Below are 21659 nucleotides of genomic sequence, written 5' to 3' on the forward strand. Positions count from 1 at the left end.
TGGTTGGTTTACATCAATCTTGACCCGATTATCATTAATGTTAACTTTTCCCAATATCCAATATACAGTGCGATGCCAGGATATCCTTGTTCAAGCAATGGGGCTAATGTTTTACTCATTCGCTATCACAAAACCTGCCATCGCTTCGTCCCAAATGGTCCGCCATCTTGATCCTTGAGCGGCCGCAATGAAGAAATAATCGGTTAAGATCTGGGAGACCTGCTCCCACGTTTGCCACTCACACAACATTGCAACACGGGCCAGCCGCTCTATAAACCAGGGTCGCTCGGGCTGGCCAAGTGATCCTTGTGCTCCAATAAATAAAGCCCAAGCAAACAAACCAAAATTTTCTCTGGGTAGCTCGAGGAGAAGGGTAAGCCTGAAGCTGTTCACTACTTCCATGAGATGTCTGGTGAGAGCTCGACCGAGGCCGGAAGAAGGAGGAGAGACGATGAGAAAGTGATTGAGAAAGCAGATTGAAGTCACACGGGTGACTGCCTCAATCGGATGGATTCTCGCGGACCTGGAGTCTTCAGCGTAAATGTAACTGAGCAGTTGATGCTCGGTTTCGCAATTGAGCACTCGGAAAAAATCATGATCGCTAAAGTGAATGGCCTGCGGTGCAACCTGGACGGTAATACTGTAGAAAATCATGTCCCGCACTACGTTCAAGATGCGTAGTAATGGCGGACTGAGGAGCGTATTCGCCCAGAACCCAGAACCAAGTCGTCGTATTGGCGATAAAGGGGGTGGTCGAATTCGGTGCTGTATTTCAATGGGCACGGGTTGTGTATCCCAAGTTAGTGGGAATACTGGTTGAGCTAATAGTCCTGTACCGGCCTTCACATCGCTCCTACTAGATTGTTAGAATTGCTCAAAAGTGCGGCTCGTTCACGTACGTAAGAATTGCCGACAGCATCGAAGACGAGCTTATGCTCTTATCCGTGATTCCACCCCGAAGCTCCACCATGCGCCTTAAGCCGGTTAGGTGAATCCGAGCTTCGTCAAACAAACCTGCGATTAACTATCAAGCAGGTGAGAAAATCTTCGGGCAAAGTGTTAAGAGGAGTCTTACTGATCCAGTGAGGAGATTGACAATCGTATCGAATGCCTCGTTACTGAGAGCTAATCTGGGGTCTCGTACTTTGGCGTTCATCTCCTGTATAGATTTGGCTTTCATGATACAGTAGTCAGCATCGTTGACAATCCGATCACTGTCACCTGTCGTGCTAAAGGGACCGATGTGATTCATGGTCAAAGCGGCTCGGTGCGCAGCGCACATGCTCATGAGACCAAAGAAACTCCCTGGATCGGAGAAAGAAGATCGAACCATCAACTCTAGCTCAGGAATTTCCGAGTCTTTAAGACCACTCGGAAACGTCATGGGAACAAAGACCGATTTCCCTAGATTCTGGTTGTTAACTCAGTAACATCTCAGCGGGTAGGCATGACGTACAATAATAAACCAAATGTGCAACCATAGAAGGGAGCTCGCCCGTGCCTGGCAATGAACAGAAAGGATCATAGAACCATGATGCAGGTAAAGTCCGCGGGTTTAGGCTCAAATGACAAGGTAGAGGATAGCCAGCCAGCCATCGTGGCGGACGTGCTCGTCGAGGGCTCGCATCAGAACAACTGCTCTCTAGGTCTGTATCCAATACTGAGGAAGCAGAGGTCTGAGATGCAGCCCTCACAACTAGTTGTTGGTCCTTGGAGTCCTCCACTACCTTGCGTCGGGATTTTGTAGTTGTCTGTTCGCGGTTCTCTCGCCTCGATGTTCGTTTTGTTCCTGCTAGTCTCTCCCGTCGGCGTACATCGCGCATAACATGGGAGCGGATCGCCTTGCGGGCATTAACATCTCTGATGCGTTTAGAGGTCAAATCATCGTCATGGTCGATGAATGTGAACGACGGTCGGTCAAGCGGCGCGGCGGCTCTTGAACTAGGTTCTGAATCAAGGCTATTAGTAGATGAACAGTATTTTGCAGTGCCCTTTCTGTAAGTGCGACCAAGTACTTTTCGAGACAAATAGGAAGTATAAGATTCATTTGCCACAGAAGCCTAACAAATCCACAGGGTCAAATCGTGGCTTATAGATCCACGAATAGGGGGTAGATCAGTGGGTCCAGGGGAGGGGCTGGAGTACAGTCGAGCACAAACCTGAAATGGAAGGTCGAGCGCCTGGTAACGTGAAAGGCTGCAGATGATCCATCTTGGGCCCGAAGGCCAGCGCAGAACGAGATGGAAAGTCACAAACCAATGAAGTCAATATGAGGTGGGGTTATATTGGGAAGACGGATTTAGAAGAAAAGAAAGAGTAGTTACGTTGTCAATATGTCAATGCGGGGGAGAAGCAGCAACCAAATTTAGTTTTGGGAAGAAACTCAAGCGGAGAAATCTACTACCCAGTGATTATTCGGTCATATTATGGAACTGTGTAACCATTTCTATACATAAGATGAGTAAAGAAGAGTAAAATATGGAAAACCATCCAGAAAAACAGGAAAAAGTCCCGTATGCGCCTGAAGATGCTACCAAGCACAAGATAACCCGCTAAAGACAAAAGAATTCAAACAGCATGTCTAAGGATTTATCCCTGCATGTCACTCATAAGCCTGGAGATCAATGCATAACCAAAAAGCACCGCCAACCCGATCCAAAGACGGTTTCGTCGTGCCCACCCCTGACCGGCTTCCCGAGCCACATGGCCTCCCTCCATCACCGCTCCAATCCCCGGAGCACTTCCGTTCGGACGTCGACGCAATGCGCTTGTCTCCGGGGAACATCTGGTAGGAGCGTTAGGGTCTGGGAGAATCTGACCGGTATTAGTATCGATGCGATGCTCCTTCATCCAGGCCCAGTTTTCCTGCTCCAACTCAGGCCACTCCGTCCGGAATTTCAACCCTCCATCTCCCGCCTTGACGTTATTGATTCCTTTGGCTGTTCGAGTCACACCCGGTGTGGCGCTGAGATGTGAACCGCCCCCAGTTGAATTCCACCATCGCGACCGAACAGCAAACACTCGACGCTCCGCTTCAGAGGCGCTAACACTTCCGGTAGTCATCTCTTCGCTAGTCATGAAAGATAATAATCCAATAAGGATGGTCGAAACCTCCCAGGCGGGGTTGAAGGACTTGGGGTGGAAGTCGCTGATGCTCAGACAAAGACGGGTAGACGGTTGGAATCGACCACTGGGAGTATGCATGCGGATGGCTGGGGGCGCAAACGGATACTCAGGAGGGAACATGAGCGTGCCCCAATATTGTCCATTTTCATACGGGGTTCCAGGAGGACCCGTGAGGATATAGTGCCACCTGGTCTGGTCAGTGCAAGAATTTCCCTCAGAAAACGCAGATCACACTCACTCAAGGATATTGCTTTCCGATGGGTGGGCAATAATGAATGGAGGAGGATTCTTTTGGATAGTTTGGTATTCTCGAGTAAGCTGTATAGATTATTAGCCCCCGGTTACTTGCACCATGAACGTCTGGTTACCCACTCGTTTTAAAGCTGCCTTGGTGGCCATGATTGAGATAATTCGGCTGGGGGATATGTAATCAAGGCGTAAAATAAACGATTTGGCGAGAGACGGTATCAAGATTGAAAAGCAAACCAGAAAAAATCGATGTAGCGATGTAGAAGTGAAAGATAAAAGGTGAAACCGTCGCGCGGCGAGAGCCCCGGAGTCACGTGAGAACCAGTCTTGGCATTGAAACACAGAAATAGCAGACACAAAGAGATGATGATGGGATCAATATAGAATACCTAGGTGTACTTGGATTTATAATTTACTGTATTAATAAGTTCGACTTTCATATAGCCTATATAAGCGCACGCGCCAATACGTTCAAGCCTAATATCGTCCAAAATGGCTTCTAAGCGACTAGGCTAGCTCTACATAGCCCTAAAGAGATACTTTTAAGCCCGAATATCTATCTAAAGACCCTACGCCTCCAGGTAGCGCCAATAGTATATTTTTGCCTAAAACGCCCCAGAACCTCTCACAGATACAAATAAGCTTCTTCTATCAAAGCGCTTATCAAAGACGCTTATAAAGTCTACCTATACCTACAGATCATAGTTACATTAAATTAGCTTATTAAGCGATGAAATCTGCGATATTCCTAGCACGTATAATAGCGCTTTACGCGCTGACAATAAAAAAAAGAGGTAAAAGAGGGCTCGCAAGAGTAAATAGGTCGAAAATCTAGTGAGACTTAGTGTGGAAGAGGCCTTGTAGGCCCTAAACACACCCCTAGAGGTCCTTGAAGCTGTTGTACCACCCCTAGTAGAAGCGCCAGCAGCACCTTGGTAGGGTGCGCTACTCGCCCGCGAATTACGTCGGAGCGCTAGAGATCAACTAAGCGCTCCTCTCTTCTAATATGAAAACTATTATTCTAACCTAAGCTAGTCTTTCATTGCTAACCACACCTTCAGGCTTCATTATTGCCGCTTTCATTTTCGTTTAGTTGTTGACGTCGTCCTAAAGAAGCGCGATAAAATATCGAGGTTGGAGGACCACTAGGCCGGGAACGTCCAGGGTGAAGGCATATCGCAGTCCCTGAAGAATAGTTAGCATTTGGACATATGTCAACTGAGTGTGATTTTCATGACTAACCACCGCGTTCATTTCTTGGTCTGAAAAATGGTCGGATTTTGAGTGAATCAATCCATTCTCCAAACGATATTTGAGCCGATTTCTTGCTATATGCGACTGAACGGGACTCAGGCCCAAGGGACACAGGCCCTTTCAAATCTACTTGTCCACTAACAGACTTCAGACGATCATGAACCCGAACTTCAATATCTTGGTATGAGAGGCGTGTCATGCAAAGTATTTTTAGAGAACTTCCATCCCGCAGAAAGTTCCAAGCATTTCGCCAGAGTCTCTCGGCCTCTCTTTTCTTCTCTTCTATAATGGACATTGAGCTTGGCGCGATTTTGTCGTTCAAGGTCACAAATCCTAGAATAAGGGACTTCAGTGTGGGTGCTGCGGTTCGCAGGAAGTTTTTGATGTCACCGAGAGATGTTTCGATGTTTGAAAGTTGAAGCTCCCGAAGCCGTTTAAAACAGATACGCTTTGAAAGGCTGGGAAAATATTGAACCCTTGTGTTACTCGAATCGATGATGCCGAGCAAATTCAGGTTTGGCGCACATGCCAGAACAAGGTCAATAAATTCATCGTTTGAATTTATCTCCGCCTCCTCTGTCTGAGGACCAAAATGTAGGCACCTCACGTCCTTTATGAGCGGAATCAAAGCTTTCCATTGAGCTGGCGTTAGTGTCATTCCTCCCAATGACCCTGCATCGCGTTCATTTGCGCATGTATAGAGCTCTTTGACACTTCGATTGCTCGCGATGATGGCTTTGAAGAGGACTGATAAAACAATGGCAACAACTTTGCTAGCTCCTATATTGTGATTCAAACCTGACTGCCCGCATCCGCTAAGTTGACTCGCCATCTGACCCCTAAAATCCCTTAAGCAAAGACAGCCAGGGGCAGATAGGACATCTCGATTGGTGAGGGCGCTCGTGGATTTAGATCGCAGTTTGAAGGTAGCTAGATTGATGAATCGAGGCAAACAAATTTCTAATGTTCTTTGTAGCGAATTGAGAGCATCTTCATGATCCGCTACTATAGCTTCGTATGCCTCGTATTGAGTCTGGAGATGATCTTCCCCGTAGTCATATCTTGACAATGAACTGCTTCTAAAGAACAAGCTTTGAAACGAACTTCTCGACATCAGCATATGATCGTCGAATAAGATTGGCAGGATCACGAGCTCTTTGACACAGGTCCTGAAATAATCATGATAGGCGATCTCTTGTAGCTGGCGGAGACTATTACTTGTCACGATCATCCATATTGAACGGTAATAATAATCACCATAGAACTTTTCCGATTTTCGAAATAATGTATGGCAGGTAAGTCGAAGTGAATTCAAGTCCTGCATCTCTAGATAGCTGCAAATCCCAGCTATGAGCTCGGTCGGAAGATTCGGTAAGGGCATTTCGAAGTCCGAAGGAGGAAATCTCGAGGCGCAGTATTTCCGATGGTCGTTTAAGCCACAGTGACCTGAGGCACGTGAATATGTTAAACAAAAAATCACAGAAGAGTAGTGATTGGGGAGAATGGGGTTATCGGGATCAGGTGTCTGGCATTGCCGTGACTGGAGGTGAAACTGATACTCTATCCACCAAAAATCCACCTCAAAAATAATATATATATATATTTTTCTTGACCTTAAAAAATGCCACCGCAAAGCTCTGATAACAAAAGCAAATTTGATATTGTAAGAGAGTCGTCTTTTATTAGCTATAAAAGCTATACAAGATGATAAATATTCCTCTGCTATAGCTGCTGCATAATCTTTTAAGATAAAACATTTAATTTTTAAAGGCCTGAATCAATAGGCGCGAATCAAATAATTTAAAGAGGGTATCTAGTCATATTTGTATTTAAGTGAACGAGTAATTGATAGAGTAACAGCTAGGTATGAAGTCCAAAGTTTAACTGCGTAGCATTGCGGCGAACGTCACGTGAGAACCGTTTCCCACGCGATCAAGAAGATGTTGCGATTCTCCAATCTTAGCCCATTGTAACCGTCACAATGTCCTCCCCTTTATCTGCCGGAGATGATGATGTAGGTTGGAACTCTATGCAGCTAGACTCTTTATCTTCTGCGTTCGTGCTGAATTAATGTCATTGTTTGTAGATCTTCGAGCGCTTGCAGCAGCGCAAGGACCCTCAGGTCCTGGAAGAACAGCAGCAGGCCGTGAATGAGCGGATGCAGGCAATTCTTCAAAAGGCCCAATCTCGCCTTGGGGAACTGGTATGTTCTTGCTTTCTCCGGCTCCTCGGTCATACACACCAGACCTACTGGTGAATTTGAGGATCTTCCGGCTAACAGTGATTGCTATACAGCTCGACCAAAACTCTACCCTTCCTTGTCAAATCTCTTCGGTCCAGTTTCAAAGTGCTCCCCACACTCGTCGAAGCTTCCTTGAGCACATCGTCAACCCGCTTCTCGGTGCGAATCGTGACCATCCCTACACTCTATCCGAGGCTTTGCGGGAAGTCTCGGCTGCGGCAGACAAACTTGGACGGTTCGGTTGGTGACACTCGAGTCGCATATGATATGGCCTATTCTTACTGATATGCTTATTAGATATATTCCAGCAGCCTATCTCCGTTCACCTGGACGAGTCCACAAGAGATCCCACCACCGGACTGCGCACTATCGATATTATCCTCGCTACCCGGGAGAAATCTCGAGTACTCTTGAAGACGGGAACCGACCTTGGAAATGCGGAGGGCTCTGCTTACGGTAACCTCCTATGGCGTAATGTCTTTGGAGGCGCTGAGACTTTCAACCTGAACGCCTCGTTGGGTACGCGCACACGCTCTGCCTACCAGGCTGCGTTTGAGACACCACTTTTCTGTAACCCCGATTTCCGCTTGGAAGTTGGCGGTATCGCAAGCTCTACCCAGAAGTCCTGGGCCAGCCATGAGGAGGTTCTCAAGGGTGGCTGGAGCAAGCTTCGATGGCTCTCCACATCCGGCGATCGTCATGAATTAGGCTACAACGGAGTGTGGAGACAGGTTACCGGCCTTGCGGAGAATGCTTCCCCGACTGTCCGAGCCGATGCTGGAGATAGCGTGAAGAGCAGCATCTTCCACAGCTGGGTTAGTGATCAGCGCGACAACCCCATGTTGCCTTCTCGCGGCTACTACGCCAAGATTTTCAATGAAATTGCTGGGTGGGGCCCATTGAAGGGAGATGTATCATTTTGGAAGTCGGAAATTGAGACTCAGGGAAGTGTCCCAATCCCTATTCCGGGTATTAAGGGAGACAGTGGTATTAGCCTTACCACTGGCTTCCGCGCAGGTCTCCTTTACCCCTTGGGACAGGGCTCAAACTCGCCCCAGCTTTCTCGTGTCAATGATCGCTTCCAGCTTGGTGGACCCACGGACGTTCGTGGATTCCGTCTCTGCGGCCTGGGTCCTCGTGATGGACCTGATGCTCTTGGTGGTGACGTGTATGCTGCTGGAAGTGCAAACTTGCTCTTCCCTCTCCCCAGAGTTGGAGCCGAGAAGCCGCTGCGATTGCAAGCCTTCTTGAACGGTGGCCGCCTGTTGCCGCTGCGCACATCGCAGAAAACCGCACCCTCAAACAGTGGAGAGGTGCAGGATGCCATGATCTCAACTATCTCTGACCTGCAGAATGGTCTGCCCAGCATTTCCGCTGGTGTTGGTATTGTGTACGCCCTTCCTGTGGCGCGGTTCGAGCTTAATTTCTCTCTGCCTCTCGTCCTTCGCAAGGGCGAGGAGGGCCGTAAGGGCCTGCAGTTGGGAATTGGCATCAACTTCCTGTAGAAACATGTTTTCAATTACTATTAGAGCTTAGCGGAGTCGAATTATACCTCACTTCATTCCTGTTATACTCTTAATTTCTTCTTTTGTTATTATTTTGTAGCGTTCTATACTTCGGGATCCACGCGGGGCTGAGTCAGCAGGCATCAGGACAAACCGCAAGTTGGACACATCAAGCTTCACAAGCTCTACACACGACTTACACTTCACCTTATTCCTGCTCATTGTCAACAGAGATCAGTCTGCTCGCCGCCCCACGGCAATGGCTCAATATTACCCCCAACAACAGCAGCCGGGCTACGGCCCTCAAGGCTCCGCACAGAACCTCCAGTTCTTCCCCTCGTCCTATTCCTCGGTATCCGGCCACACGACCCCCTCACAAGCCTCATACGGCGCTGGCTTTGGTGGCGCTCCCAATCCTTCTGCACAAGCCTACCCAGGGGGTGGATATGGAGGCTTCGGCTCTCCGGCTGCTGGCGTGAGTGGCAGGATGGGCGAGCAGAGTGGTTTGCGGACAGGCTGGTTAGCCGCGTTTGGATCTGAGGGATATGATGGAGAACCGTCTTTACAAGAGGAGTTGGGAATCAATCTCGGTCACATTAAAACCAAGGTACGTTCTTACAAGGGATAGCGTTTGCTTTCAGGAGTGCAAAGCGCTGGATCTAAGAAAGGTCCACCAGCACGGCTTGCACGCTTCCCTGATATACTGCTAGATTCAAGAAGAGCTAATAATTGGGATTATAGACTCTGACCGTACTAAACCCATTCGCTTCCATCGACAACCATTTAATGGACGACAGTGATCTATACGGTGCCCTGCTCTACGTCTTTCTATACGGTCTCTTCCTCCTCCTTTCCGGAAAGGTGTTCTACGGCTACATCTACGGAGTCGCAGTCTTTGGAACTGTCTCCTTACATCTTATCCTGAGTCTCATGTCACCCATCCTAGACGGAGCTCCAACTCCCAACGCCGCCGACCCCACAAACTACAACCCGCACCACAAGCCCTCTATCTCTGGCGTCTCCGCCGCTGGTCATTTCTCTGCAACCCTGACCTTTCCCCGCTCGGCCAGTGTCTTGGGATACTGTTTCCTTCCACTTGTGCTGACTGCTGCTATTGGTATTCTGCTCCCTATGGATACCATGTTCGGGTACCTCTTGACCACCGCTGCGGTGGGCTGGTGCACCTACAGCTCGTCTGGAATGTTCTGTGCTGTTGCACGCATGAGTGGTATGCGTGGCTTGGTGGCATATCCATTGGCGTTGTTTTACGTTGTCTTTGGTATTATGGGTATTTTCTCCTCACGCGGTACGGGTACTCTGGCTGCGAAAACGGGTGCTGCTTAGAGGTTAGATGGGTCTGATTTTGCAGAGACTAGGGACAAATAAAGTTGAATTTAGCCTCATGGTGAGTATTTTACATTTTATCCGGTAAAAGAACGGGGGACTAGATATTCGCCTGTTGTTCCTTACATCTAATTTATGAATATCACGAGATTCAAAATGTGTTATCATTATACCATTAGATTCGTCAATGCCCTCTATTCCCTTCTCCGTAAGACCGCGTTATATAGTAAGATGCAAAATATATCCTTGCCTAACCAAATCCCAACTCAGGGAAGCTAATTCATGCTCGTTTCACTTTGCGTCGGTGCCCACTTGGCTAGCCATTCTCTCGTCTTCTCCAAGTCACCACCAGCAGCTTCAGCACCAGCAACACACCATGCAAGAGCATATGCTTTACCATCAGCAGCACCTCCCTCGGCGAAGATCATCTCCGCCAAGTTCCGACGAATTTGTCCCGTTTCATCCGTACAGAAGTAAAATGGTGCAGTATTGGGTACATCCGGCTGGACATTAATACGATCCACGAGCGGGCGCGTAACCTTCATGATATCAGCCACACTCATCGCCAACGAACTATCCACAGCATTTCTGTTCTGTTTCCCGGTCTTGCAGTACTCATTCTGACACCATGGTTTGCCACACCCTGTCATCATTTGGGATAAATAGCGTCGTTCGATACGGCGTCGAAGCGCCTTACCATCTGGGTCATATGTATCGACATAAAGTGGTCCGAAACAGATATTGCATAGACCGAGGGACTTGTTGCTCGCGGTGCTAAGTGTGCGGCCGCAATTCTGGTTTAGACAGATGCGAGGAGATGGACGTGAGACACGCTCTAGATCATGATGTCGGAGATGGGTTTTCATGTCTCGGAGTCGAATGATCTTGTTGCATAGGTGGCATTCTGTTGTTCGGCTACCGTCGGATAGTTCGTGGGGTGTTAGGCCTGAGAGCATGACTTCGGGGTCGTGGAGGTCGGGGTCTGCTTCGCCTTTTTGTGGTACAAGTAGATGGCAGAATTCGCAGAGAATCAACTTGCCAGGACACTCTGTCGTGCGATGCTGGGCCAATGCAGGAAGCCCTTCGAACTGAGCAGCGCAATCAGGGCAGCTGTAGGCGCTGTGGAAGACAATATCATGGCTGACCTGACTGGAGGCTTCGTTGCCATGGGCCGAGTCATGAGGGCAGTGCCAGTGGTTCTCCCACTCCGGTGATCGTTTTTGGAACACATTGTGGCATTGGGAGCAGAAGATATTATTGCGGAGACAGAAGTTCTCATGTAGGACCAATGTCCGCTGCGGCACCCACTGTCGACAATTTTGACACTGAACGTCCCCAGACTCATGGGCCTCTTCTGCCTCCCCTGCCTCCTCTTCGTCTTGTTTATTTGCACTTATTCGTAGGTGGTACTGCGCTGGTGACTTCTGCGCGGTATCATCGGCCACAGAAGCAAGAGAATTGGCGTGGGCTGAAATATAAAGAGCCTCTGCCCCCTCAAGAGCCACATTTGTCGACCGAATCTTCACTCGCTTAGGAGACTGACTCGAGAAATCTCCCCAAACATGCATATCTGCCCGAGGACGGCTCTGCTGACGCGCCCCAAGTGGACTCACAAACAGGCAGAGGTTAGGATCTTCCGTCACGAGCTCAACCTCGAGCGTGTCCTCACGATTCCATTCTCGAAGCTCGTAATCCACATATTCTCCCGGCAAGACCTGGGCAGCCACATCCTCTCCAAGAGCGAGAACACCACCAACTGAGCTGCCACTCGTTGTACCCGGTGCCCGCGCGGCACGTTCCAGTCGTTTCTGCACAGTTTCTCGGGCTTGTTCCTCCGACAGCGCGACAATGTCAACCTCCAAGTCTGTGTCTACGACACAAATCCCATCACCTTCTGGATACACCTTATCGACCAAAAATCGGAAAGCCTCATTGCGCGTCCCGGGGACGTTCAGTAGCTCGTTGACGGTCAGAGTTGTAAAGTTGTCCCGCAGGTGTCGCTCCAGCAAGGCCTTCCAGTCCTCGGGGTCATAACCAGCTTCAAGTGGTCGAAGACGCACATACGTGCCTTTGGGAAGTTGCTTTGCATGCACTGTTACCGCTGGGCCTGAGGGTTGGTCTTGTACATCCCCCGCGTCTGTCTGTGTCGCGCTGTTCATATCATCGAATTCGGCATCTTCAATCCCAAGTGACTCGCGAAGTAAAGCGCTTAGTGCAACTTCGTTCTCCGCTGCGGAGAACTCTCGGATCCCCGCGTATACGAAACGACCATTTTGAGGATTGACAATACGGAACGTGAGCGGGTGGGGAAGCTGGTGCTGACGATTCTCGATTTGTTGGCGGGCTCGAGACTCTGCGGCGAATGTGTGGGGGTTGAAGGGGTCAAAGGTAGTGGTATGCACACGAGGGAAGGGGTCAAAGGTAGTGGTATGCACACGAGGGTTCAGAGGGACAGCTTGGAGGGGCGCGGCGGCTAGAAGCTGTTCGAGGGCGGATTGGGGGAGAGTAATCTTATCTCCTGGTAAACGTGGTGTTCGTTGAGGGGGAGTTATGGCCAGTTGGGCAGACCAAATTAAAGTGTTTTCTTCCATGATATTTGAAGAGAGGACATTGGCATTGATTAAGAATTTAAAGGTGGGGAAAGCTTAAAGAAGTTCTGGAAGACTCCGCGGCCCCGATAATGGTATAACTAATAAACATCAGAAACTCCAACTCCCGCTTAGAAATCCAAACAATATTTAACGAAAGGCCCGCATACGGTGGCGAGAACTGGTATTGCACCAATCACACTAAAATTCGTTAACTAAGCAATCTCAATGTCGCAGGTAGAAACTTACCATAGTAGCAGAACACCCTTCATTATGATCGATACAGTAATCACCCTGACAGCTCTGACAGGTGTGTTGGCAATCTAGCTTACACGATGCACACTATTCGAGTTAGAACGTCGATTTAGAGAATCAAGGGGTGATCACTTACAGTCGGGCCACATTCCCAGCAATCTTTGCTCACTCCTGGTCCAGGTTTCTAGAGACCTTGTCAATAACCATTGCAATTTAATCAAAATTTCCATTTACATACCTCTCGCACTAGTGGTCGAATAGGTCCAGTCAGTGATCCCTGAGGCGGACGAACTGCTGTCTGATGTGGCGAAAGATTCATTCGGACATGTCGAGGATTTGGCAAACAGTTAGAGCAAAACCATTTGTTGCACCGATGGCACCAGCGATCAGTCAAGCAATCAGTACATCGTGTAATCAGGCATGGATGCTCCCCTGGAATTTGCTCAGGGCGCTTCGCAGCAGTGACGCTGGATACGTGTATTGGCATTGGGTTCAGGAGTGGGAACTGTAGATCAGGGGATTGACCCCAGATTGCTGGTCCCTCTGGAGAGCTATGGCATCCATCACAGCCACGCGGTCCCAGTGCGACAGTGGCCACTGCTGGTCCCAGGAGAGGGGCGTCTGGAACCGAACCATCTTCATTCGTGGAGGAGTACATATTGACATCATGGCGCGGTCCACGACAAAGCACCGCATCAAATGCAATGATACCCTCGCATTTCTGCAAGGTTTGTGCCCAGCCATCTTCCAGGTTGTATTTGAACAACTTCCCCGATGGGCTGTACCATTCATTTTGTTCAGTGGGTGTCTTGGGAATATCCTCCTCGTCGTCCGACGAGGTGCTTGATGAACTCTGGCTGGAGCTTCGGAAGCTACTGCGAGAGCTCCACCAGTCGCGATACCGGCGTCGTACTACAGCTCGAGGGGCCTTGGTTCTGGGTGAAAAGTGATAAATACCTTTGACCCGCGGTGTACCCTCTGGGCGTGTAGGTCGAACTGCATGCTGGATGATCTGCATAAGCTTGCGCTCGTTCAGGTGAAGACACTCGCGGATCGAGAGGATGTTGACGTTAAACCGATCCGTTAGAATAATATCAGCGACCAAGTTGGCTGGTACTGGAAGACCATCCAAGACAAGGGTGCGCACATCTTGCAGCACCGATCTCTTCTCTAGGCTGGCGAAGATGCGTCGTAGTGGGGCGGAGTATACTTCATCTTCTGTCTGTAGGTCATCTTGGGGTTGCGAGTTTTTAGGAAGCCGGGCACCTCGACACCGGGTCAGATCAAGATGGCGGAAAATGTAGGGAGTTTGTGTAATCATGCTATACATGAGTCGAGATGTGGATGCCAGAGCTAGCAAGGATGGAGCCGCGAGGTAAGGTGCGACATGATCCAAGATCAAGCTATTGGTCAGGGCCTCTTCGATGGGTGCTCGCCGAGGAGGTGTAGGCTTTGTGCAGACCAAATCTCGGGTGATCTTCTCTTGAGGAATTTCGCGTATGACGGGTTCCAGGCCCAGTTCTTTTGCTGTCAGACGACGAGAGCCATAGAAATCGGGTGCACGGCCGATGAGATTTTGGCGATAGGCGATCATGGCACCGACGGCGACTTCATCACCGATGCGCAAAATCGGCGTATGTGGTTGAATCTCTTGGAGAGCGGCACGGGCTTTGACGAGCTCCGTCTCCAAAAGAGTAATGGTAGATTGGAGGACAGCAGGCATGGCGTCGAAGTCTGAGTCAATGGCAGAAACAAGAGCAGACCACAAGTCGGACATAATCCGTTCTCTTTATATAGTTCGAAAGGCGAAGGGGGTGGTTCCACTATGAGCCGTGGGTGGGGAATCAGGGTCGGGGATAAATGCGGATGAAATAGATCAGATCATCTGAGGCAGAAGTACCAAATGCTTCACCGGGAATAGAAAGAGAATAGTGCCCGCCACTGAAGCTCCGGTGGAGACGGAAATGGAGATCCGAGTGGAGTGAAATTGGATTATTCAATTGAGTAATGATAAGAGTCGGTCAGCGCGGATGCACCCAATGTAGCAAGTCCGGGAGACTACGCAGTTTTCTGGTATAAGAACACCTGAGGCCTGGATATGTATTGATTAATTGTGTCCAAGGACTTATGTGGCATTTGTAGGATTTATATAATTTCAGAATGTTAGGTATACAGATAACTGCCTAACAGTTGATCTAGTGAATTCATCATATGTACTCCGTACATACAGATAAGACATAAGAAAAAAGAGAAAAGAAAAAAAAAACCACTCCGAAGGAGGAAAGAAAAAAGAAACTTCAACCAATAAGAATTCAGTTGAGTGTGGCATGTTCTCAGTAAGGGGAAGTATCAAGTATCAAAGTATGGGGGAATTGAACTAGTTTAGTGGACCCTTGGGGTATCAGTTACCGGAGGACAGAACTCCACTCCTGCATCCACTGATCCGCTGGTCACGCGGTTCTTTTTTAGGCCGCGTCAGTGCAGGTATCCACTTTATTCTGTTCATTCGAGAGTTGTGTTGGTCCAATCGCGATTACAGAGGGGAAAAAAGTACAATGCTCGTCATAGGTGGGTCAAATTGACCAACGGAGAGAGACCAGAGACAGTGACAGAGGAAGAGACCAAGATCGAGATAGAGATGTAAAAAGGGAGATGTCTAACAACTAGAATTCCAAGAATATCTTGGCCCTTGGCATACCGATAGTGCAGAAACATCATTCTGATAAGTAGTTCGACACCAGACTGCCAAGACAATAACTAGCCAGGGCGCTGGATGATCCACGCCAAGCGGTCGATCTGACTTCCTCCCAACGGAGTACGGAGTACATCGAGTATGAAGTAACTATGTTGTGCAAGCCCACGGGGCACGGAAATACAGTAGTCTTTCCATAAATTCATCTACTCCACCCCAGGCCCACTGTCAATCAAAGGTGATAGCTTCAGCGGGCCAAGACCTCAAGGGGTGACAGCCAAGCCAATGCCTTTGCTCATGCATGTTTGCTGTCCGAAAATCGGCAACATAGGCCTGAAGATGGTCCAATTATTCAGTAGGATTGAAATGCATCTTGCTCAGTCTCTACCATACCGGGTACATGTCAAGTGACAACACTATTCCGTAGACAGGTGTAACTATTCCAAGACTCAACTAGCAAATATTTTCTTGGAAAACCTGGCATACCTGAAGACATGAAACAATGATAAGGCCTAGACTATCGGTGAAGGATATGACGGAGGATGTCTATGCCAAGGTTTTTTGGGATAATCACTTGTGCATCTATACCCAGACTCCTTGTGCCCCGTACATAGATTCCAGCGGGTCGTGCCAAGATGGAGAGGAAATCATCATTGATCGTCACACCGATACGAAATCTAGGGTGATAAAGCCGAAGGACAAGATTAGAACTAGTGATACAGGTCGATCATCCCCACTCTACTTCCACAACTTCGACACTGCAACTTCCTTGTCGTCGTGTTTGTTGAGAATCTTGGCAGTGGCCAGATCGAAGTCCTCCTGTGTAACGTGCACCCGACGCTCACGCAGAGCATACATGCCAGCCTCGGTACAGACACCCTTGAGTTCTGCTCCTGAACATCCGTTCATCTTCTCGGCAATCTTGGTCAGGTTGATGCCACGAGTCAAATTCATTGACCGGGAGTGGATTCGTAGAATATCGGCACGAGCCTCGATGCTGTACAGAAAGATTATGGTTAGATTATAATCAAATCGGCAGGGGGGGGGGGAAGACTGACGATGGTGGGGGGAATTCAATCTTCCGGTCAATACGACCAGGCCGCAATAAGGCAGGATCAAGAATGTCCAATCGATTGGTCGCCATAATGATCTTGATGTTCTTAGTCGGCTCGAAACCGTCCAGTTGGTTCAGCAACTCGAGCATGGTCCGTTGCACCTCAGAGTCACCGCCTCCTGCTGAGTCTATACGGCTAGATCCAATACTGTCGATCTCGTCCATGAAGATGATACTCGGCGCGTGCTCACGGGCCATGATGAACAGCTCACGCACCATTCGACTTCCCTCACCAATGTATTTCTGTACCAGTTCTGAACCGCTGACACGGATGAATCGACAATCGGTGTGATGAGCCACGGCTCGAGCCAACAGCGTCTTTCCGGTACCAGGAGGACCGTACAGCAGAACACCCTTGGGCTGTGCAATACCCAGCGACTCGAATAGCTCGGGGTGCTTCAGACCAAGCTCGATCACCTCCTTGATCTCCTTGATCTGCTGATCCAAACCACCAATCATGTCGTATGTACTGTCCGGAACCTTCTCCACCATCATGAGCGAAACGAGGGGGTCGACGGAGGATGGCAGCATCTTCTCCAGCTTGTAAGAGTCCGAGAGAAGCGCCACACGCTTGCCCACGGTGAGCTTGGTGATATCAACACCATCGGCGATGTCCACCACTGAAGATTGGACCTCGTTAGAATCTGGCATCATCAAGAGCAGGCAGCTGAAAGCCGCATGAAAAAGCCTAGGAACATACCGTATTTTCCTTCCGGGTGTACCTTCACCAGGACTTTCTTGGTGCTCATCACCTTCACAACCTCACCGACGTAAGAGCCAGGTTGTTGCAAGAGACCGAGCTCCTCTCGCAAAAGTCGCACTCGCGAGTTGTAGTCATTACGCTGTGCTTCTAACCGCCGTAGAACTGCTTGACCCTGGATAATCTCGAGCTTCATATCCTCGATCTTATTGCGGTAGTAATTGTCGAGCGCCATGTTGAAGAGATGACGCTATCGGAGCGAGGAGAGGTCACGGGCTGCTGACTTCTACTAAGGAATGGGATTCGTAGGAAAGGTCTCTTAGTTTAGCCCAGAGAGATATAGCGGAAGGCGCAACCAAGGTAAAATTAGTGGGAGTTGGGTAGGGGAGAAGAAAAGCGATGACGATTGGGATGGGAGACCTCACAGTTGGAGCTGGCCCAGCTCTCTCGAAGCTGCGGGAACTAGCACATGATCTTGATACCTGATAAATCAGGCCACAAATATATTCAGGCTGACAAATCGAGACAAACAACACAAACTGATAACTTTGCTAGCTCCCCACGTGATGAGTCATCCACTTCCTGATTGGAGGTGAACCATGGGTCATCAATGTAGGTCCAGTAGAGTAGTTGGAGCTCCCCATTACTTATTCGCATCTCAGCTGATGCGATAATCAACTTGTTGCTTCCCCCGCCATGTAACGGTTTTGGTCGGCTTCTTATTCACAGTTGATCCCTGTGTTTCAGCAATTTATTTCCTCTTCTTTGCTTTTTTCGCTTGTTTTTCTCTTCAAATTGTCTTTTTTTGATTTTCTAATCCGTTATCTTTCGAGCCCCATTATTGGGCATCCACACTGAAATGGCGGGCAACACAAATGACTCTGAAAATCCGGAGTCAAATCGACCATCGGGGGTGACAGGGAATGACTATTCTCCGGGGCCATCGAATTTAGCTCCGAGATCGACGTCTTCTGTGCGAAGAAGCTACGGTAAGGCACCCTTCGTGTAACAGAGAGAACGGAAAGGGATATGAGAGGTCATGACTGGTGCTGATGGTCTAAACGAATAGGAACACTGGATACCTTTGCGACTGAAACCTCCGAAATGCGCCACGAAGAAAATCAGGACGATTTATCGAGCCGCACTTTTGCCTCGTCCTCCCCGGCTCCCGACAGGCCTAAAAAGCCACCGGTCACACGTCGCATGTCGTCTAAACGTCAAATACCTCACAAAGGACAAGAGTTCTCGACTGATGATGATATTAAAGAGATTGAAGAAGATTTCGCTCTGCAGGCTTCTACGCATCCGTCCCCTCGCATCCGTCCCTTGCGTGCTCCCTCTACCTTAAGACGACGTCCCAGTGCCCGTCCCAGTCCGCTGACACGAGCTGACTTGGATCATCTTACTGTGGACGACCATGGCTTACCAGAACCTAGCTTGGAGGACTCGAGGGAGCTTCCATCCCTACGGCAGTCAGATGGAGGAAGTGATACAGACAGTGGCGAAGACTCCCATGACGATGACGATGAACATGATGAACACGACGATCATGAGGATGATGATGAGGGGGCAAGCAGTGATGCGGAGAGCTTCACGCTCAAGGATCGGCAGCAAGCCATCAATGAAACCCATCCTTTCGGAATTCGAATCTGGAAGCCGGCTGTCTACAAGAAGAGTCGGTCAGTTGAGAAGACCGCTGAAGGGGATATTCATTCGTCACCGGGGGGTCGTGTCAGTCCCATGCTATTCTTGACCAACCTCCTGTGGTCTTTATTCTTCGGATGGTGGCTCGCCCTAATTGCCTTGCTAGCGTCGGTGGCTTGCTTTTTCTTTGCCTACTCATCCAGCGCAGTGGCTTATGGGAGGGTATTTTCTGGACTATCGCGCTATCTACTCTATCCTTTCGGATCATTTGTTCTTCTAGAGAGCGATGAGATTTATGCGGAGGAAGACGAAGGGGAGGGCCGCAGTATCAGCGAATACGAGCAGTGGCAGAACGGGGACTTGGAGCATGGCCGGCTGTTCTTCGGTCCACGTAGGGATAGATCACTCGTGGGACGCCGACGAAACAGTGTGGATTCAGCTGGTGAGCAAGACAGTCTGCTGGGCCGGCCTCAGCGAGGACAACAACAGGATCCACAACTCCCTCACGCGAAGCGTCGCCTATTTGGCCGTGGTGAATGGAATGTGGGCCGAGTCGTGTTCTTTGTCTTCTTTTACTTCTTGGTGGGACCATTGATGCTTCTTGTGTCGTTGGTCTGCTGGCTAGTGGTCTTTGGGATTCCAATGGGCCGGGTGACACTAATCCTGGTGAGCCATCTACGTAGGCATCCTCTTGCCTTGTCTTTCCATTCCGACACCTCCTATGCAAGGCTCAGCTCCGGATCTTCCTCGCCTTCCATTCTATTATGCACATATCGTGCTGTAGGCACCAGATACTGGAAATACACGATCGACGGCACAAACATTTTTTTCATCAATCTACTCAGTGTGGTTGTTTTCGTCATCGTTGACTACTATTTCTTGAGCAAGTTCCTGGGCATACAGTCATGGTTGACGCACCCGGGGGTCATCTTTACTCTCGCTTTGCTTTCAATCATTCCGCTAGCCTATTTCATCGGTCAAGCGGTAGCTTCGATCTCGGCCCAATCCTCGATGGGTCTAGGTGCCGCAATCAACGCATTTTTCTCAACAATTGTAGAGGTATACCTCTACTGTATTGCCTTAACAGAGGGCAAGGCTCAGCTTGTTGAGGGGAGTATCATCGGCAGCATCTTTGCGGGCATTCTATTTCTACCCGGCCTCTCTATGTGTTTTGGCGCCATCAAGCGCAAGACTCAGCGGTTCAATGTGAAATCTGCTGGTGTGACCTCCACCATGCTACTATTCGCCATGATCGCTGCATTTGGCCCAACTCTATTTTATCAGGTTTATGGCAGTGTAAGTGACCCCGCTTCCGTTTGCCTGCTATTGGGCTATGAGCTAACTTTTGTACTGTAGCACGAACTCAATTGCCATCCATGTGTCGCACCGGCTGGCCTAGCGATCCCGGATGATTGCCGCCAATGTTATTTCTCCCAGGTGGCAGCTGTACAGGATGTATTCTTCGAGAAAGCAGTCCAACCATATGCATGGGCTGCCGCCGTCTTTCTTTTTCTGTCCTATATCATTGGTCTTTGGTTCACCCTCAGAACCCACGCTGCTTTGATTTGGGCCACAGAGATCGAAGAGAAAGAGAAAGAGAAAGAGAAAAAGACTTCTCACCCTATTCACGACTCGGTATCCTATGACCCGAGGAATTTGCTCTTTTCGGGATCTCCTGAGGCTTCTGGTGCCCTTACGGGCCGCAAAGACTCCATTCGCGAATCTCAGTTGTACAAACGAATCTTAGGGCAGTCACTCAGGCAGGTTGGCCTGGAAGATGCAAATGCGAACAGCTGGGAATACACCGACAGCAGCTCGGGGGTGGAATATCGAGGCAACATACCCCATCTGGTACCCCCGCTAGCTGGGGGCGCCGATGATCAGATCCCTAAAGACATTTGTGATTTGAGTGGGGAGGATAACGAGCGACTTCGCCAGGTGACCGAAGTGGCGGCCACTGCTGCAGCTGTAGCGGCTCGCGATGCGGCTCGAAATCGGAAAGTCACAGGCCAGCAAACTGCCGGGCGTCAGGCTGGACGTGCTTTGGCTGAACAAACCAAGCCACCTGTGGAGGAAGATATTGGCACTACCGCTGATGCGAATCACAGTGGTGGAGGCCACGATGCTCCAAATTGGAGCCGAGCCAAGAGTTCAATCATCCTCCTTGGTGCAACTATCCTCTATGCCGTAGTTGCTGAAATCCTTGTCAATACTGTGGATGTGGTATTAGAGAGCGTGGATATTGATGAAAAGTTCCTCGGAATTACACTGTTTGCTTTGGTCCCTAACACCACTGAGTTTCTTGTGAGTCGCTAATATTTCTGTTTTCCATTTTGAAGCCTGAAACATATCACTGACAACCTCACAGAATGCCATATCATTTGCAATGAACGGGAATATTGCATTGTCCATGGAGATTGGTTCCGCCTATGCGTTGCAGGTCTGTCTACTGCAAATACCCGCTTTAGTCCTGTTCAGTGCTCTATATACCCAGTCTATCGACCCAGCAGAGCTCGCGAATCACTCTTTCAAGTATGTTCATTGCCCATTCGGTCCCAAGATGCAGTCAAGATCTCTTACTTACATCAAAAATAGCCTAATCTTCCCTCAATGGGACATGATCACAGTCATCCTGTGCGTCTTCCTTCTGTCGTATGTCTATGGCGAAGGAAAGAGCAATTACTTCAAGGGCTCTGTGCTCGTCTTGACCTACTTGGTTGTCATCCTCGGTTTCTATCTGTCAGGATACAGCAACATGGAGAGCATGGGTGTTGACCGATTCGACACGCTCGCCCTGGGCTCCAGCCACTCTGAGAAGTTCTATACCATCGGTCGTACTCGTTCCGGTGTGGCATATTGAACTGCACGTATCTAGCCCATCATAATGTCCCGAAATTACCCTCGTTGTGTACTCTGGGCCCTGTCTTTTGTCTCATACATACCTTG

The 21659-nt window shown here is 49.2% G+C and overlaps 8 protein-coding genes across 8 annotated transcripts; 3 read left to right on the top strand and 5 right to left on the bottom strand.

The window, feature by feature from the left end:
- Positions 1 to 111: 111 nt before the first annotated feature.
- Positions 112 to 2211, bottom strand: N7520_001795 (uncharacterized protein; the record flags this gene model as incomplete). Its single annotated transcript, XM_057135730.1, has 5 exons — positions 112 to 853; positions 900 to 1024; positions 1076 to 1404; positions 1457 to 2014; positions 2160 to 2211. 5 exons carry the CDS (start codon positions 2209 to 2211, stop codon positions 112 to 114), a joined length of 1806 nt encoding a protein of 601 aa, XP_057001666.1.
- Positions 2212 to 2589: 378 nt separating this feature from the next.
- N7520_001796 (ubiquitin-conjugating enzyme E2) lies at positions 2590 to 3525 on the bottom strand (the record flags this gene model as incomplete). The annotated part of the gene is made up of 3 exons (XM_057135731.1): positions 2590 to 3313; positions 3365 to 3444; positions 3472 to 3525. The coding sequence occupies 3 exons, from the start codon at positions 3523 to 3525 to the stop codon at positions 2590 to 2592; spliced, it is 858 nt and encodes a 285-aa protein (XP_057001667.1).
- Positions 3526 to 6610: 3085 nt separating this feature from the next.
- Positions 6611 to 8376, top strand: sam50 (SAM complex subunit SAM50; the record flags this gene model as incomplete). The annotated part of the gene is made up of 4 exons (XM_057135732.1): positions 6611 to 6643; positions 6716 to 6832; positions 6925 to 7111; positions 7169 to 8376. 4 exons carry the CDS (start codon positions 6611 to 6613, stop codon positions 8374 to 8376), a joined length of 1545 nt encoding a protein of 514 aa, XP_057001668.1.
- Positions 8377 to 8635: 259 nt separating this feature from the next.
- Positions 8636 to 9720, top strand: N7520_001798 (transporter YIP1; the record flags this gene model as incomplete). Its single annotated transcript, XM_057135733.1, has 2 exons — positions 8636 to 8983; positions 9118 to 9720. 2 exons carry the CDS (start codon positions 8636 to 8638, stop codon positions 9718 to 9720), a joined length of 951 nt encoding a protein of 316 aa, XP_057001669.1.
- Positions 9721 to 9995: 275 nt separating this feature from the next.
- Positions 9996 to 12311, bottom strand: N7520_001799 (putative ubiquitin fusion degradation protein (Ufd1); the record flags this gene model as incomplete). The annotated part of the gene is made up of 1 exon (XM_057135734.1): positions 9996 to 12311. The coding sequence occupies one exon, from the start codon at positions 12309 to 12311 to the stop codon at positions 9996 to 9998; it is 2316 nt and encodes a 771-aa protein (XP_057001670.1).
- Positions 12312 to 12458: 147 nt separating this feature from the next.
- N7520_001800 (uncharacterized protein) lies at positions 12459 to 14340 on the bottom strand (the record flags this gene model as incomplete). Its single annotated transcript, XM_057135735.1, has 4 exons — positions 12459 to 12509; positions 12558 to 12650; positions 12700 to 12747; positions 12802 to 14340. 4 exons carry the CDS (start codon positions 14338 to 14340, stop codon positions 12459 to 12461), a joined length of 1731 nt encoding a protein of 576 aa, XP_057001671.1.
- A 1653-nt stretch (positions 14341 to 15993) lies between these two features.
- On the bottom strand, positions 15994 to 17304 carry N7520_001801 (proteasome regulatory particle base subunit RPT6; the record flags this gene model as incomplete). Its single annotated transcript, XM_057135736.1, has 3 exons — positions 15994 to 16252; positions 16314 to 16989; positions 17070 to 17304. The coding sequence occupies 3 exons, from the start codon at positions 17302 to 17304 to the stop codon at positions 15994 to 15996; spliced, it is 1170 nt and encodes a 389-aa protein (XP_057001672.1).
- A 624-nt stretch (positions 17305 to 17928) lies between these two features.
- On the top strand, positions 17929 to 21573 carry N7520_001802 (calcium/hydrogen antiporter; the record flags this gene model as incomplete). The annotated part of the gene is made up of 5 exons (XM_057135737.1): positions 17929 to 18058; positions 18139 to 20009; positions 20070 to 21017; positions 21082 to 21245; positions 21309 to 21573. The coding sequence occupies 5 exons, from the start codon at positions 17929 to 17931 to the stop codon at positions 21571 to 21573; spliced, it is 3378 nt and encodes a 1125-aa protein (XP_057001673.1).
- Between the last annotated feature and the right edge of the window lie 86 nt (positions 21574 to 21659).

This window comes from Penicillium odoratum (genome assembly GCF_028828045.1).
Source record: "Penicillium odoratum strain IBT 22623 chromosome Unknown utg000001l_segment0_segment0, whole genome shotgun sequence".
In the NCBI taxonomy this organism is placed as follows: Eukaryota; Fungi; Ascomycota; class Eurotiomycetes; order Eurotiales; family Aspergillaceae; genus Penicillium; species Penicillium odoratum.